Source organism: Rana temporaria, chromosome 6, assembly GCF_905171775.1.
Source record: "Rana temporaria chromosome 6, aRanTem1.1, whole genome shotgun sequence".
NCBI lineage: Eukaryota > Metazoa > Chordata > Amphibia > Anura > Ranidae > Rana > Rana temporaria.
Window position 1 is genome coordinate 6,359,307 of NC_053494.1, and position 18,052 is coordinate 6,377,358.

Sequence of the window (18,052 nt, forward strand, 5' to 3'; positions counted from 1 at the left end):
AGCTCCTCAAGGCTTTTGCTTAGTCCCTAGCTTGGCACTCCAGATACCTTTCAAGCCCTTGAAAGCTTGGTCCCTGGCGTGACACACAAGGCTGCTCTGCATGCATCACCACTGCTGGGTATCACGTGGGTAGGTACCGGAGCATGATGGGACTGTGAGGCCTATATAAGTCGGATGCAAGCCGCGCACCCGTCATTGCAGCGGGAAGAGGCGTCGTGTCAACATCGGGAGAAGGCAGAAGAAGAGAAGAGAAGAAGAAGAAGACGTCACAGAACAGCGGGCTGGCCGCCGCTAGTATAGCGGCGGGCAGCCCTGAAGGAGAAGGCACCGGACAGCGGGAGGAAGAACCGAGGTGCGCCGAGTCAACAGCGGAGAGCGGCGAACATAGAAGAAGACCCCCGTAGAGTGGAGAAGACCCCCGGAGAGTGGAGAAGACCCCCTGAATAGCGAAAGAAGAAGCCCCCCTGCTAAAAGAGCTAAAGAAGACAGGGGGGGCCCCCGGAGAAGACTAATAAATTATTTTAAAAAACAAAGCTTGTTTTGATGAAAATATCAACACACAAGGACTTAGTCCATAACTGGGTTACCAGCAAATAGACAGGACCAACAGGTGGAACCATAGGTAAAGGTCACACTGGGGGTTATTTACGAAAGGCAATTCCACTTTGCACTACAAGTGCAAACTTCAAGTGCAAAGTGCACTTGAAATTGCACTCAAAGTGCACTTAGAAGTGCAGTCGCTGTAAATCTGAGGGGTAGATCTGAAATGAGGGGAAGCTCTGCTGATTTTATCATCCAATCACTTGCCAGCTAAAATGCTGTTTTTTATTTTCCTTGCATGTCCCCCTCGGATCTACAGCGACTGCGCTTCCAAGTGCCCTTTCAGTGCAATTTCAAGTGCATTTTGCACTTGTAGTTTGCACTTGTAGTGCAAAGTGGATTTGCCTTTTAGTAAATAACCCCCCAGTGTTATGAATGAGTCAATGGCTCAGGCTGAAGGTTCAGCACCCCAGAGACTTCAAATCTAGTCTGTATTGTGACAGTGGGTCATTTATACTGCTGCTAGAACCCCCTCTGCTGTCCTGTAGACCTGAATCCTGCTTAGTTCTAGGCAGAAGTGCAAATTACCCTTCATGATGCCCCAAGTGTGCTCCTAGGGCCAGATTCACGAAGAATCGCGGCGGCGTAACGTATCGTAGATACGTTACACCGCCGCAAGTTTTCATCGCAAAACTGTTACAAAACTGTTTTATTTCCCAAAAAAATGCGTTCAAAAAATTGCTGTGCAAATACCATGCGCGATAAAAAGTTGCAACGACCGCCATTGTATTCTCTAGGGTCTTTGCTAAAAAAAGCATATATAATGTTTTGGGGTTCTATGTAATTTTCTAGCAAATAAATGATGATTTTTACATGTAGGAGAGAAATGTCAGAACTGGTCTGGGTGCTCCAGAACGCCTGATGGTGCTCCCTGCATGTTGGGCCTCTGTATGTGGCCACGCTGTGTAAAAGTCTCACACATGTGGTATCGCCATACTCGGGAGGAATAGCAGAATGTGTTTTGGGGTGTAATTTGTGGTATGCATATGCTGTGTGTGAGAAATAACCCGCTAATATGAAACTTTTGTAGAAAAAAAATAAAAATAAAAAAAACCTTGATTTTGCAAAGAATTGTGGGAAAAAATGACAACTTTAAAAAACTCACCATGCCTCTTTCTAAATACCTTGGAATGTCTTCTTTCCAAAAAGGGGTCATTTAGGGGGTATTTGTACTTTTCTGGCATGTTAGGGTCTCAAGAAATGAGAGAGGCTGTCAGTACTTCAGATGTGATCAAATTGATAAATTTTCAGTAATTGGTACCATAGCTTGTAGACCCTATAACTTTCACCCAGACTAAATAATATCCAAATTTTTTTTTTTAACCAAAGATATGTAGCAGTATACATTTTAGGCCAAATTTATGAAGAAAAATTCATTTTTTGCAAAATTTTATAATAGAAATGAAGAAAAATTCATTTTTTTACTAAATTTTCGTTCTTTTTTCATTTATAGCGAAAAAAATTAAAACCGCAGAGGTGATCAAATACCACCAAAAGAAAGCTCTATTTGTGGGGAAAAAAAGGACAAAAATTTCATTTGGTTACAGTGTTGTATGACTGAGTTATTGTCATTCAAAATGTGAGAGCACCGAAAGCTGAAAATTGGTCTGGTTATTAAGTGGGTTTAAGTGCCCAGTGGTCAAGTGGTTAATTAGTTGGGCGAGCGGAAGCCACTGGAGGGATTGACAGAGGGGAGAAGCAGAGACAGAGCGGTTGGTAAGGTGGATGCGCGAGTCTGGCCGCAGCATTCATGATGGACTGAAGGGGGGTTAGAGTATGCCGAGGTAAGCCAATGATGAGGGAGTTGCAGCAATCAAGGCGAGAGATGATCTATCTATCTATCTATCTATCTATCTGTCTGTCTGTCTGTCTATCTATCTATATGTATATCTATCTATCTATCTATCTATATGTATATCTGTCTGTCTGTCTGTCTGTCTGTCTGTCTGTCTGTCTACCTGTCTATTATAAGCATGGGGGGCCCAATATTAGCAATCAGTGATGATCAATGGGGCACACCTGACACCTGTTTTATAAAAGATGAACACTGTATCAGTTAACATGTCCATGACTGTATTTTTAGTAAACATTTTTCCAAAAGCAGAATGATTGGTGTCTGATGGAAGAATTGGTATATAAAGGTCACATGTTATACTCACTAGTGGATGCAATGTGCTGCAGTCATAACCCACTCCGGGGAGATCAGGGAGCCCCCACATAAATATTCTCCATTTGCCTCTTTATCCTTAACAGCGACCTGCCAGGGCCACTCCCCATCCAACGCATCCGTACCGCCAACTATCCGACTGGACACCAAGGGGGAACCGCACACTGAATAATCTGCAGCACCGAAAGCATTGCCGGCTGATAGAAGAAAAAAAAGGAAAGAAATGAGTTTGGACTTTTTTATCTTCCACAATAAAATAATTATAAATAAATAAATAATACACACAAACAACGAAACCATATTTATTAGTGTGTTACCTTTAACCACTTGGGACCCACGTTGTAGACGAAAGACGTCCACAGCGCGGCTCTCAAGTGCCGGGTGGACGTCCCTGGACGTCCTGTTGTTTACATTCCCTGTGCGCGCCGCTGGGGGCGCGCAGTGGGGAAACACTGTGCCCGGCGCATCGCAGGGAAGCCGATGCGCGTGCCTGGTGGCCGCGATGTCCGCCGGGTACCCGCGATCGGCGGTGACAGCAGGGACGTGGAGCTCTGTGTGTAATGATGGGGTGGAAACACAGAGCTCCACGTCCTGTCAGGGAGAGAGGAGACCGATCTGTGTCCCTTTTACATAGGAACACAGCATCGGTCACCTCCCCCAGTCAGTCCCCTCCCCCCACAGTTAGAACACACCTAGGATACACATTTAACCCCTTCCTCACCCCTAGTGTTAACCCCTTCCCTGTCAGTCACATTTATACAGTAATTAGTGCATTTTTATAGCACTGATCGCTGTATAAATGTGAATGGTCCCAAAATTGTGTCAAAAGTGTCCGATATCTCTGCCGCAATATCGCAGGCCTGACAAAAAAAAACGCAGATCGCCACCATTACTAGTAAAAAAATAAAAATTAAAAATAAATCATAAATCTATCCCCCATTTTGTAGGCGCTATAACTTTAGCGCAAACCAATCAATATACGCTTATTGCGAATTTTTTTTAACAAAAATATGTAGAAGAATACGTATCGGCCTAAAAGGAGGAAAAAAATATTATTATTTTTTTTTTTAAATTGGGATATTATTATAACAAAAAGTAAAAAATTTTGTTTGTTTTTTTTCAAAATTTTCTGCCTTTTTTTTTATATAGCGCAAAAAATAAAAACTGCAGAGGTGATCAAATACCACCAAAAGAAAGCTCTATTTGTGGGAAAAAAACGATAAAGATATAATTTGGGTACAGTGTTGTATGGACGCGCAATTGTCATTCAAAATGCGTCAGGGCTGAAAGCTGAAAATTGGTCTGGGCAGTAAAGGGGGTTTAAGTGCCCGGTAATGAAGTGGTTAAAAGGGATGGAAATACTCTTAACTGATTCTAGCACAAAAGATTTTGATGGCAAAAATTTCAGCCATGTATTTTCAACATCAAGCCCAATCAGTTTATATATATATATTTTTTTTTAATGTCCCCTAGGTCATTACTCTTCATTCACAATGTAAAATGCAGACAGTTATCACCATATTAAAGTCACGCTTAAAAAAAAAATAATTGCAAACATTTTAATAGTACCTGCTCTGTGCAATGTATTTATACATGGAGATCATATCCCCCCTTATGTATTTATACATGGAGATCATATCCCCCTTATGTATTTATACATGGAGATCATATCCCCCTTATGTATTTATACATGGAGATCATACCCCCCTTATGTATTTATACATGGAGATCATATCCCCCCTTATGTATTTCTACATGGAGATCATATCCCCCCCTTATGTATTTATATATGGAGATCATATCCCCCCTTATGTATTTATACATGGAGATCATATCCCCCCTTATGTATTTATACATGGAGATCATATCCCCCCTTATGTATTTATACATGGAGATCATATCCCCCTTATGTATTTATACATGGAGATCATATCCCCCCTTATGTATTTATACATGGAGATCATATCCCCCTTATGTATTTATACATGGAGATCATATCCCCCCTTATGTATTTATACATGGAGATCATATCCCCCCTTATGTATTTATACATGGAGATCATATCCCCCCTTATGTATTTCTACATGGAGATCATATCCCCCCCTTATGTATTTATATATGGAGATCATATCCCCCCTTATGTATTTATACATGGAGATCATATCCCCCCCTTATGTATTTATACATGGAGATCATATCCCCCCTTATGTATTTATACATGGAGATCATATCCCCCCTTATGTATTTATACATGGAGATCATATCCCCCCTTATGTATTTATACATGGAGATCATATCCCCCCCTTATGTATTTATACATATTGATCATATCCCCCTTATGTATTTATACATGGAGATCATATCCCCCCTTATGTATTTATACATGGAGATCATATCCCCCCCTTATGTATTTATACATATTGATCATATCCCCCCTTATGTATTTATACATGGAGATCATATCCCCCCTTATGTATTTATACATGGAGATCATATCCCCCCTTATGTATTTATACATGGAGATCATATCCCCCCTTATGTATTTATACATATTGATCATATCCCCCTTATGTATTTATACATGGAGATCATATCCCCCCCTTATGTATTTATATATGGAGATCATATCCCCCCTTATGTATTTATACATGGAGATCATATCCCCCCCTTATGTATTTATACATATTGATCATATCCCCCTTATGTATTTATACATATTGATCATATCCCCCTTATGTATTTATACATGGAGATCATATCCCCCTTATGTATTTATACATGGAGATCATATCCCCTCTTATGTATTTATACATGGAGATCATATCCCCCCTTATGTATTTATACATATTGATCATATCCCCCCTTATGTATTTATACATGGAGATCATATCCCCCCTTATGTATTTATACATATTGATCATATCCCCCTTATGTATTTATACATGGAGATCATATCCCCCTTATGTATTTATACATGGAGATCATATCCCCCCCTTATGTATTTATACATGGAGATCATATCCCCCCCTTATGTATTTATACATGGAGATCATATCCCCCCTTATGTATTTATACATGGAGATCATATCCCCCTTATGTATTTATACATATTGATCATATCCCCCCTTATGTATTTATACATGGAGATCATATCCCCCCTTATGTATTTATACATATTGATCATATCCCCCTTATGTATTTATACATGGAGATCATATCCCCCTTATGTATTTATACATGGAGATCATATCCCCCCCTTATGTATTTATACATGGAGATCATATCCCCCCCTTATGTATTTATACATGGAGAACATATCCCCCTTTATGTATTTATACATGGAGATCATATCCCCCTTATGTATTTATACATGGAGATCATATCCCCTTATGTATTTATACATGGAGATCATATCCCCCCTTATGTATTTATACATGGAGATCATATCCCCCCCTTATGTATTTATACATGGAGATCATATCCCCCCTTATGTATTTATACATGGAGATCATATCCCCCTTATGTATTTATACATGGAGATCACCCCCCCCCTTATGTATTTATACATGGAGATCATATCCCCCCTTATGTATTTATACACCCATGGATATTTAGCGCTCCCTGAGTCCCTTCAACTCGTACACTATTAACCACTTAACCCCCGGACCATATTGCTGCCCAAAGACCAGAGCACTTTTTGCGATTCGGGACTGCGTCGCTTTAACTGACAATTGCGCGGTCGTGCGACGTGGCTCCCAAACAAAATTGGCGTCCTTTTTTCCCCCACAAATAGAGCTTTCTTTTGGTGGTATTTGATCACCTCTATGCGGTTTTTATTTTTTGCGCTATAAACAAAAATAGAGCGACAATTTTGAAAAAAATTAATATTTTTTACTTTTTGCTGTAATAAATATCCCCCAAAAATATATATATATATATATAAAAAAAAAATGTTTCCTCAGTTTAGGACGATACGTATTCTTCTACATATTTTTCGTAAAAAAAAATCGCAATAAGTGTTTATTGATTGGTTTGCGCAAAAGTTATAGCGTTTACAAAATCACGTCCGGCGCAAGCCCGCCCAATTCAAATGGGGTGTGTACCATTTAAATTAGGCGCGCTCCCACGCCGGACGTACTGCGCATGCTCAGTTTTGAAATTCCCGCCGTGCTTTGCGCGATGTGACGTCATTTTTTTGAACGGCGACGTGAAGTTACGGCGTTTCGTATTCCCGGACGTCTTACGCCCAAAAAAAAATAAATTGAAATTCGAAGCGGGAACGACGGCCATACTTTAACATGGCTCGTGTAAAATTAAGGCATGTAAAAGCATGACTAAATTTGCGACGGGAAAAAATTACTAGCGACGACGTAACGAACGCAAAAACCGTTGTGGATCGCCGTAAATGCTCATTAGCATACCCGACGCAGGAAAACGATGCGGCGGCCGAAGTATTGCATCCTAAGATCCGACAGTGTAAGTCAATTACACCTGTCGGATCTTAGGGCTATCTATGCGTAACCTGATTCTATGAATCAGCCGCATAGATACTCTCAGAGATACGACGGCGTATCAGGAGATACGCCGTCGTATCTCTTCTGTGAATCTGGCCCTCTGTTCATATGAAGTTACAATGATCTCAGGAATCTTCATTTCATCTAAATAAAAAAAAAAAAGTAGGATTGATAGCACTTCTTACCGTAGAAGCTTAATGAGCAAAATTCCGACTTCAGCAAAATCTCATCAATAGCGGAATCAGTGATTTCACGGCAAAATAATTGTATCTGAAATCACTCCACTCCTCCCTAGTTACAGTAAAACCTTGGATTGAGAGCATAAATCCTTCCGAAAACATGCTTGTAGTCCAAAGCACTTGTATATCAAAGCGAATTTCCCCATAAGAAATAATGGAAACTCAAATGATTCGTTCCACAACCATTTATTCATAGGTCCTTCAGTTTATAGTCCATATAAAAAGATTACAGCGATGTGATTGGTTGTATAACCATAAAATGTCCTCCACAAGGGGATTAGAAGCAAAATCCAGCAGGAGCTCCAGAGTATAAAAGAGAAGAGAGGAGCCTCTAAGTGTAGAAATATGTTGCTAAAATGTTGTACTTTCATTAAATGTAACCATATTGCTACACTTAGGCCTCGTACACACGATCAGTCCATCCAATGAGAAGGGTCTGAAGGACCGTTGTCATAGGTTAACCGATAAAGCTGACTGATGGTCCGTCGTGCCTACACACTATCAGTTAAAAAAACGATCGGGTCAGAACACGGTGATGTAAAACACAACGACGTGCTAAAAAAAACGAAGTTCAATGCTTCCAAGCATGCGTCGATTCTGAGCATGCGTGGATATTTAACCGATGGTTGTGCCTACTAACGATCGTTTTTTTCCCATCGGTTAGGAATCCATCGGTTACATTTAAAGCAAGTTGGCTTTTTTTAAACCTATGGTTAAATAACGATAACACGCGATCGGTTTGGACCGATGAAAACGGTCCATCAGACCGTTGTCCTCTGGTTAACCTATCGTGTGTACGAGGCCTAAGAGGAGCCTCTCTTCTCTTTTATACTCAGTTGTGACATGACACTACTTGTATATTAAGACATCGCTTGTATATCAAGTCAAAATGTATTTAAAAAAATGTTGCTTGTCTTGAAAAACGCTCTTAACCAAGTTACTCTCTAGTGAGGCTCTAGGTGAGTGCAGACTTTTAGGTGAGTTACTAACCTGTGGCTAGGAGGATGAGTACAGTCAACGTTCCCATCCCAGCAGAGTACAAGATGTTCAGTAGATCTCTTTTGCTCTCTCTCATTGAACTGTGAAGAGCACAATTTTCTGTTCATGAATTTAAACCTTTTTAGTTTCCTCATTCTTCATTATGTCTCTGGCCAGTCCTACCCTTATCTGGAATTCCACCTGACACCTAAATTATGGTGCTGACCGACAAATTCCCCATATGCTAACACAAGATCAATTATGTACAGGAGAGGAGTGCAGCGGGTATGACAATGGGCAGTTTATATACATGGGCGTCCGCTCCATAGGGCAAGGGGGGTCGTTTGCCCCCCCCCTGGAATTGCCAGGGAGAGCCAGGAGCAGGGCCGAACTGGCCAGAGGACAGAGGGAAGGGAGCGCTGTTTTATATTGTTTACCAGGCCTGTGCTTTGTTTTTTCCAACATCTGTTGCCACAGGTAATACTAGACTATTTTTTTATGTGTTTTTAGCAAGTCTGGAACCGCAGAGCAAACACAACACAGAGTTGTAGCCTACGGCACAGTTTCTAGTTGTCCCTTATTTAGAGTGCCTGTCCCTCTTCTGGAATCAAATCCATTTGTCCCTCATTCCAAAAGGTTCCTCTTTTAGACCTGAAATAAATATACTGTCAATATAGTGTAGTGTTTCAGTCAAGGGAAAGGGGTGCTGTGTAATGTAAAGGGGTCCAGTGATGCAGGGTGCTGTGTAATGTAAAGGGGTCCAGAGGTGCAGGGTGCTGTGTAATGTAAAGGGGTCCAGAGGTGCAGGGTGCTGTGTAATGTAAAGGGGTCCAGTGATGCAGGGTGCTGTGTAATGTAAAGGGGTCCAGAGGTGCAGGGTGCTGTGTAATGTAAAGGGGTCCAGTGGTGCAGGGTGCTGTGTAATGTAAAGGGGGCCAGTGATGCAGGGTGCTGTGTAATGTAAAGGGGTCCAGAGGTGCAGGGTGCTGTGTAATGTAAAGGGGTCCAGAGGTGCAGGGTGCTGTGTAATGTAAAGGGGTCCAGTGATGCAGGGTGCTGTGTAATGTAAAGGGGTCCAGAGGTGCAGGGTGCTGTGTAATGTAAAGGGGTCCAGTGATGCAGGGTGCTGTGTAATGTAAAGGGGTCCAGTGGTGCAGGGTGCTGTGTAATGTAAAGGGGTCCAGTGATGCAGGGTGCTGTGTAATGTAAAGGGGTCCAGTGGTGCAGGGTGCTGTGTAATGTAAAGGGGGCCAGTGATGCAGGGTGCTGTGTAATGTAAAGGGGTCCAGTGATGCAGGGTGCTGTGTAATGTAAAGGGGTCCAGTGGTGCAGGGTGCTGTGTAATGTAAAGGGGGCCAGTGATGCAGGGTGCTGTGTAATGTAAAGGGGGCCAGTGATGCAGGGTGCTGTGTAATTTAAAGGGGGCCAGTGATGCAGGGTGCTGTGTAATGTAAAGAGGTCCAGTGCTGTGGGATGCTGTGTAATGTAAAGGGGTCCAGTGATGCAGGGTTCTGTGTAATGTAAAGGGGTCCAGAGCTGTGGGGTGCTGTGTAATGTAAAGGGGGCCAGTGATGCAGGGTTCTGTGTAATGTAAAGGGGTCCAGAGCTTTGGGGTGCTGTGTAATGTAAAGGGGGCCAGTGATGCAGGGTTCTGTGTAATGTAAAGGGGTCCAGAGCTGTGGGGTGCTGTGTAATGTAAAGGGGTCCAGAGCTGTGAGGTGCTGTGTAATGTAAAGGGATCCAGAGCTGTGAGGTGCTGTGTAATGTAAAGGGGTCCACAGGTGCCATTGTGGAGAGGGGGTACACAGTAGAGACAAAGAGATATTAAAAGATGATGGGGACAGTATGTGCAGGAGGGAGTGTGGAGTTTATGATGAGGGCAGTATGTGCAGGAGAGAAGTGTGGAGGGTATGATTGGGGCAGTATGTGCAGGAGAGGTGGGTGGAGGGTATGATGGGGACAGTATGTAGCAGGAGAGGTGGGTGGAGGGTATGATGGGGGCAGTATTGCAGGAGGGGAGTGTGGAGTTTATAATGGGGGCAGTATGTGCAGGAGAGGTGGGTGGAGGGTATGATGGGGACAGTATGTGCAGGAGAGGTGGGAGGAGGGTATGATGGGGGCAGTATGTGCAGGAGAGGAGTGTGGAGTTTATAATGTGGGCAGTATGTGCAGGAGGGGAGTGTGGAGGGTATGATTGGGGCAGTATGTGCAGGAGAGGTGGGTGGAGGGTATGATGGGGATGGTATGTGCAGGAGAGGTGGGTGGAGGGTATGATGGGGGCAGTATGTGCAGAAGAGCGGTGTGGAGGGTATGATGGGGCAGTATGTGAAGGATAGCATATGGTATATGATATGAGGAAGGATATGATAGATTTACTGTAGGTGTTGTTAAAATGTGCCCTAGGTATAGAGCAAAATTAAGGTTTTTTTAAAGGAAAAGGCCATTTTCTTACCCGTCAGTGTTTTTTTTTCAAGCAACCTAATACTTTTTGAACCTGTTCTTCAACTTACAGTAAATTCTCTAATTGGGTTCTTTCTGGAAAGATTATTTGCATAATCACTTTAGTTCCCCTGAAAACATTTACAAAACTCAGCATTCAGCATGTTTAGCATGCTTTTCACCTGAAATCATAAGATGTCTTTGCTTGTGTGGAGTTCACCTCTCAGAATAACACATGTGGACGCCTGGGGCAGGACGGCCATTAGTAAGTAAAGGTCCCCCAATTAAAACATACAATTTTATTTTATTTGGAATGATATGATATTTTTAAACACAATGCAAATAAAAAATCAGGATACAGAACAGCAGTTTAGTAATCTGAAGCCCTGTACACACGACCAATGGACTGTTTTCATCGGTCGAACCGATCGTGTGTGGGCCCCATCGGTTTGTTTTCCATCGGTGAAAAAAAATAGAACATGTTTTAAATTTTTCCTATAGATAAAAAAACGATAGAAAAAAACGATCGTCTTAGAAAAATCAATGCAAGCTCAGAATCAAGTCGACGCATGCTCGGAAGCATTGAACTTAATTTTTCTCAGCACGTCGTAGTGTTGTACGTCACCGCATTGGACGCGGTCGGATTTTTGACCGATGGTGTGTAAGACTGATGAAAGTCAGCTTCATCGGATATCCGACGAAAAAATCCATCGGATTAGATTCCATCAGATATCCGATCGTGTGTACAGGGCTTTAAACTAAATTCAACCTTTATTAAACCAATGAAAATCCAATTTTCTGACCTGAGTGGTGAAATAAGCATGGGGCATTGGGCACTGCCATTGAGGACATGTGCCAATGAAAAATAAAAATACACAATGCGTTTACGTGATATTCTTGTGGGATGCCTTAAACCTGTCTATGAAGTTGTGCACCTCTATGATATTCTTCAGAAAAACGACATTTACGCAGAAAAAAATTACTTTTGCTGTTAACCACTTCCCGCCCGGTCAATAGTCCGGGAAGTGGTTGTGAAATCCTGACTGGACGTCTATTGACGTCCTGCAGGATCACATGCCGGGGCGCGTGCCCGTGGGGGCGCGCAGCGTGGCGATCGGTGATGCGGGGTGTCAGTCTGACACCCTTCATCTCCGATCTCGGTAAAGAGCCTCCGGCGGAGACTCTTTACCACGTGATCAGCCGTGTCCAATCACGGCTGATCACGATGTAAAAAAAGGAAGAGCCGTTGATCGGCTCTTCCTCACTCGCGTCTGACAGACGCGAGTAGAGGAGAGCCGATCGGCAGCTCTCCTGACAGGGGGGGTTCGCGCTGATTGTCTATAAGCGCAGCCCCCCCTCGGATGCCAACACTAGACCACCAGGGAGTGCCCCCCGGTGCTCAATATAGCACACAAATGTCACAAAAAAAAATAAAAAAAATTAACACAATCGATGCCAATCCGTGCCCACAAATGGCTGGCAACATGGGCACTGAATGAAATGATGCCCAGCAATGCCATCAGTGCCACCCCTCAGTGTCCATCAGTGCCACCCAGTGTCCATCAGTGCCACCTCTTAGTGCCCATCTATGCCCAGTGCCCACCTATCAGTGTCCATCTGTGCCACCCATAAGTACCCATCAGTGCCACCCATAAGTGCCGCCTATTAGTGCCTATCAGTGCCACCTCATCGGTGCCCATCAGTGCCGCCATATCAGTGCCCATAATTGAAGAAGAAAACTTACTTATTTACAAAAAAAATTAACAGAAAAAATAAAAACTTAATTTTTTTCAAAAATGTTGGTCTTTTTTTAGTTGTTGCGCAAAAAATAAAAATCGCAGATGTGATAAAATACCACCAAAAGAAAGCTCTATTTGTGGGAACAAAATGATAAAAATTTCAATTGGGTACAGTGTAGCATGACCGCGCAATTGTCATTAAAATTGCGACAGTGCTGAAAGCTGAAAATTGGCCTGGGCAGGAAGGTGCGTAAGTGCCCTGTATGGAAGTGGTTAAACTACATTTCCCGTCCACATCGCTCCCAAAACAGAGCCAGCCAACTTCTCTGTCTGGATACATGCCATCTCTTCCTGCATTCCCATGATCTTCATCTGATGAGTCGGTGCCACTCAAGTAGGGTGACCACATTTACAAACTACAATTCAGGGACACCCCCCTTCCCAAAAATCAGCTTGTGCTGTAACGAATCACAGCACAGTGATTGGACACAAGAGGCGGGATTTATGATTTCTCCAATCACAAACAGGGGGCGGAGACTGTGCTCCTCCAGGCATTTCCGGCCAGGACAAGTACTGTCAGTGAGTAAAGCGGTGATGTGGCGGCCTTTTTGGGGGGCATCGGATTGGCACAGGGGGTGGCTGTGTCGGTTTCATTCTGGGACACTGTATTGTCCTGGAATGAAGGTGCCCGGGACAGACCTGCAAATCCGGGACTGTCCCGGGCAATCTAGGTCACCCTACACTCAAGGGAGATTCCATTTCTGCAATGGCCTGCAGCAATCTGCCATTTTCCTCAACCTCCTCCTGAGATGGCCCAGGCTGTTGGAGAGGGAGGAGGGCAGATACTGACTCACCATGTGAAACCACCTCCTTGCCCCCCATTCATACTGTCGCCGTTGCTGTGGCATCCACCCTCTGGCTGGTACTGGCACAGGCACTCTCCTTCATCTGTTGGAATCTCTCCTCATTCTCACACTGTTCTCTGAACGCACAGCTGCTTTTCTTCAGAGAACCCATTGACCCCTGACACAACCTCAGGGCATAACCCATTCTGCCGTTGACCAAAATTATGAAAGCATGCAGAGAGCTGAGGAACAAACTACTCGCTTCCTTCTGTGTCCAGCCGTAAAGAGAGAGAGGCGGGACCTTTATTGGCTTTTTATAGGCAAAATGACATCATACACATGAGCACATTTGATTGGCTTAGTCCATATAAAGGGTCTTTTCCAGTGAATCTATTCTTGGCAGAAGTCCTCATGGCACACAGGGCTCCCCATTGAAGATCACATTGGACACAGCCAAACACAGATCGCGGTAAATAGCCAATCGCAGCGGCTATTTACAGCGCGATCTGTGGGGCCAATGAGAGATGATCTCATATGTAAACATATGAGATCATCTCTCATTGCCGGCTCTCCCCTCCTCACACAGACAGCGCGTGTGAGGTGGGGAGAGGAATCAAAGGTAACCAGCGCTGAAAAAAAAAAAAAAAGACTAACCAGTGCCACCACCTGTGCCCCCCACAGTACTACAGTGCCCCCCACAGTACTACAGTGCCCCACACAGTACCCCCCAGTACTACAGTGCCCCACACAGTACCCCCCAGTACTACAGTGCCCCCCACAGTGCCTGCCACAGTGCCCCCCACAGTGCCCCCCAGTACCACCGTGTGCCCACCAGTACCACCGTGTGTCCACCAGTACCACCGTGCCCACCTGTGCCACCAGTATCACCTGTGCCCAGTGCCCATCTGCCACCTCAGTGCACATCTGCAATCAGTGCCCACCTGTGCCACCTCATCAGTGCCCACTTGTGCCACCTCATCAGTGCCCACCTGTGCCACAGTCAATCAGTGCACATCAGTACCCATCTCATCAGTACCCATCTCAGTGCCATCTGTGCCACCTCATTAGTACCATCTGTGCAGCCTCATTAGTGCCATCTGTGCCGCCTCATTAGTGCCATCTGTGCCGCCTCATCAGTGCCCACCTGTGTCCACCAGTACACATGCCTCATCGGTGCACATCAGTAAACATCTCATCAGTACCCATCTCAGTGCCATCTGTGCTGCCTCAGTGCCATCTGTGCTGCCTCAGTGCCATCTGTGCCCCCTCATCAGTGCCATCTGTGCCACCTCATCAGTGCCATCTGTGGGCATTCCTGGCTTGTTAGGGTCTCAAGAAATTAGATAGGCCTTCAGTACATCAGGTGTGATCAGATGTGATCATTTTTTATGATTTGCGCTATAGCTTGTAGACCCTAAAACTTTCACACAGACCAAATAATTTCCCAAAATTTGGGGTTATTTTTATCAAAGACATGTAGCAGTATAAATTGTGGCCAAAATTTATGAAGAAAAATTAAGAATTTGCAAAATTTTATCACAGAAACTAAGAAAAAAAATATTTTTTTCCAAATTTTCGGTCTTTTTTCATTAATAGCGCAAAAAAAACAAAACGCAGAGGTGATCAAATACCACCAAAAGAAAGCTTTATTTGTGGGAAAAAAAGGACAAAAAAATCATTTGGGTACAGTGTTGCATGACTGAGTAATTGTCATTCAAAGTGTGAGAGCCCTGAAAGCTGAAAATTGGTCTGGTCAGGAGGGTGTTTAAGTGCCCAGTATGGAAGTGGTTAAAGTTGACCCCAGAATTAAGACAATGATGGATTCAGACCAAATTTCTAGAGGTTTGCTCCTTCTAATGCTCATCTCTAACTTTCTTTACTCTGTGCTATCAAGTAAAAGGAATGGACGCTGACAACTAAAATGTGAAGGTGTAGTAGGGTGTGAATTGAGTGACCTCAGGAGATCCGGCACCTCATCCCTTGTATTGATAGAATAGATGTAAAGGGATTTGAGTTCGGGATTATAAAGGTGCCCAAATGCATTTGAAGATACAAATTTACTTAAAAATTAAATTTTTATTACATGAATAGTACGACAAAAACAATCAGCCCTAATGCAGCCACCACATCCAAGTAGACATGTGCATTTGTTTTTTAACCTCCCTGGCGGTATGATTCTGTCTGGAATTACGTACCAAAAGCGGTACATTTATTTTGCAAGGAAATTGGCGTTTTATACTGTAGGCCTGTAATTTTTAGGAATAACTCACTTAAATCTGACCAAGCAAGAGTCTTGTAGGCATCCCGGGTATGATTTTTTTTTTTAAAACAAAATTATAAATTATAATATAATAAATAATTATAAATAATTATAACAAATAATAATATAATTATAATAAAAATTATTCAATAATGTAATCAACTCAAAATCACTGAAATTTGTAGTTGCAGAATTGTCGCTGTCATTATTTTATTTTTTTTATGACGAATTTCCCCGCAAATCGCTATCGCACATTTCTGCAAGTGATTATAATTTATTATCGCTGTTTTCTAGCTGATCTAAAACCATTTTTGACATAAAGGGACACTTTTGGACAATCTACAGTTTTTAGGCAGAAATTACATTTTTTATTATATAAAAGTACATGTAGGACACTGGGCAGACCACTAGGGACAAGGGGGGTGTGTATTTTTTACATACAGTACTGTAATCTATAAGATTACAGTATACTGTATGTAATGTGTTTGTTTACTTTTTTGAATTTGGCGCCGTTCTCCGCTCCCGTGCGTCGTAACGTCGCAGGGAACGGAGATCGGCGTCACACGGGGACTGTGAATCGAGCGAGGAGGTCCCGCTCGCTCACACAGCGGGTGGCATCGCTGGATCCAGGGACAAGGTGAGTAAACCAAGCCTGTGGATCCAGCGAAAGGTAAGCCTGTCCAGCCCGAGCGTGATTCGGGTTTGCCGATCCTAACATGTAAAACCAACCCAGAGTCACGCTCGTGTTTACCGTCAGGGGGGTTAACAAACAATAACGAATGCGCAGAATTCGCAAAAGATCCGACATCAAAAAATGCTTTATTTTTTTTATTTTTTTGCGACAGCAGTTGGATACAGATAGAAGATTTGACATGTCGGTGACAATAGCAATCTGCGTCTATTGAATCTGCGGTTGAATGTGCCTAACCTAACTCTATTAGTCCGAGATTATTCTACATAGAGAGAAAAGATTCTACATAGAGAGAAAAGATTCTTCATAGAGAGAAAAGATTCTACATAGAGAGAAAAAAATCTACATAGAGAGAAAAGATTCTACATAGAGAGGAAAGATTCTACATAGAGAGGAAAGATTCTACATAGAAAGGAAAGATTCTACATAGAGAGAAAAGATTCTACATAGAGAGGAAAGATTCTACATAGAGAGAAAATATTCTACATAGAGAGGAAATATTCTACATAGAGAGGAAAGATTCTACATAGAGAGGAAAGATTCTACATAGAGAGGAAAGATTCTACATAGAGAGAAAAGATTCTACATAGGGAGGAAAGATTCTACATAGAGAGGAAAGATTCTACATAGAGAGAAAAGATTCTACATAGAGAGGAAAGATTCTACATAGAGAGAAAATATTCTACATAGAGAGGAAATATTCTACATAGAGAGGAAAGATTCTACATAGAGAGGAAAGATTCTACATAGAGAGGAAAGATTCTACATTATAGAGAAAAGATTCTACATAGAGAGAAAAGATTATACATAGAGAGGGAAGATTCTACATAGAGAGGAAAGATTCTACATAGAGAGGAAAGATTCTACATAGAGAGGAAAGATTCTACATAGAGAGAAAATATTCTACATAGAGAGGAAATATTCTACATAGAGAGGAAAGATTATACATAGAGAGGAAAGATTCTACATAGAGAGGAAAGATTCTACATTATAGAGAAAAGATTCTACATAGAGAGAAAAGATTATACATAGAGAGGGAAGATTCTACATAGAGAGGAAAGATTCTACATAGAGAGAAAAGATTCGACATAGAGAGACATGAAGATTCGACGAAGCAGCTAAAAACATACGATCGCCACGTGTGGACATTTCTGGTCAAATGCTCCGCCCATAGTCTATAGAAGGATTCTAATGTTGGTTGACTAGTAATAATAATTGATACAAAAAAGATTCACTGGCGCTCTATGGGTTAACACTATAGTCCAATATAATATTTAAGACCCTCGTATGGGCTGTAAACGATCCGTGCTGCAGAAATCCAGGTACCTAGAAGCACCACCAAAATACAGTTACAACAAAAAGGATTCCTGCGCTCATAAAGGTTTACCACTCTAATTCCACATAATGTTTGTGAGGAATAACATTCAGTAGATCTTAGTTTGTTCGGAAGAACCAGTTCTTTATGTAGAAAAGATAAACAAATGTATACAGCACAACGCAAAAAAATGTTCCCAGTGCATTACCCAGGACGTCACTATGGCGTTTGATGTCACTTCCTAGTTACTATCTGGCATCTGGGC

The 18,052-nt window shown here is 42.6% G+C and overlaps 1 protein-coding gene and 1 long non-coding RNA gene across 2 annotated transcripts in view; both read right to left on the minus strand.

Annotated features, from left to right (window-relative positions):
* Positions 1 to 8,701, minus strand: part of LOC120942963 (serine protease 33-like) — a 103,889-nt gene extending 95,188 nt beyond the window's left edge. Inside the window, exon 1 of the mRNA XM_040355962.1 lies at positions 8,511 to 8,701. Coding sequence (XP_040211896.1) covers positions 8,511 to 8,595 — 85 coding nt within the window. The 5' untranslated portion in view covers positions 8,596 to 8,701. The remainder of the gene's footprint in view (positions 1 to 8,510) is intronic.
* A 6,858-nt stretch (positions 8,702 to 15,559) lies between these two features.
* LOC120942969 lies at positions 15,560 to 16,582 on the minus strand. The gene is made up of 2 exons (XR_005750265.1): positions 16,549 to 16,582; positions 15,560 to 15,680 (listed from the first exon to the last, which is right to left on the minus strand). It is a non-coding gene; the product is annotated as an uncharacterized LOC120942969 (long non-coding RNA).
* Between the last annotated feature and the right edge of the window lie 1,470 nt (positions 16,583 to 18,052).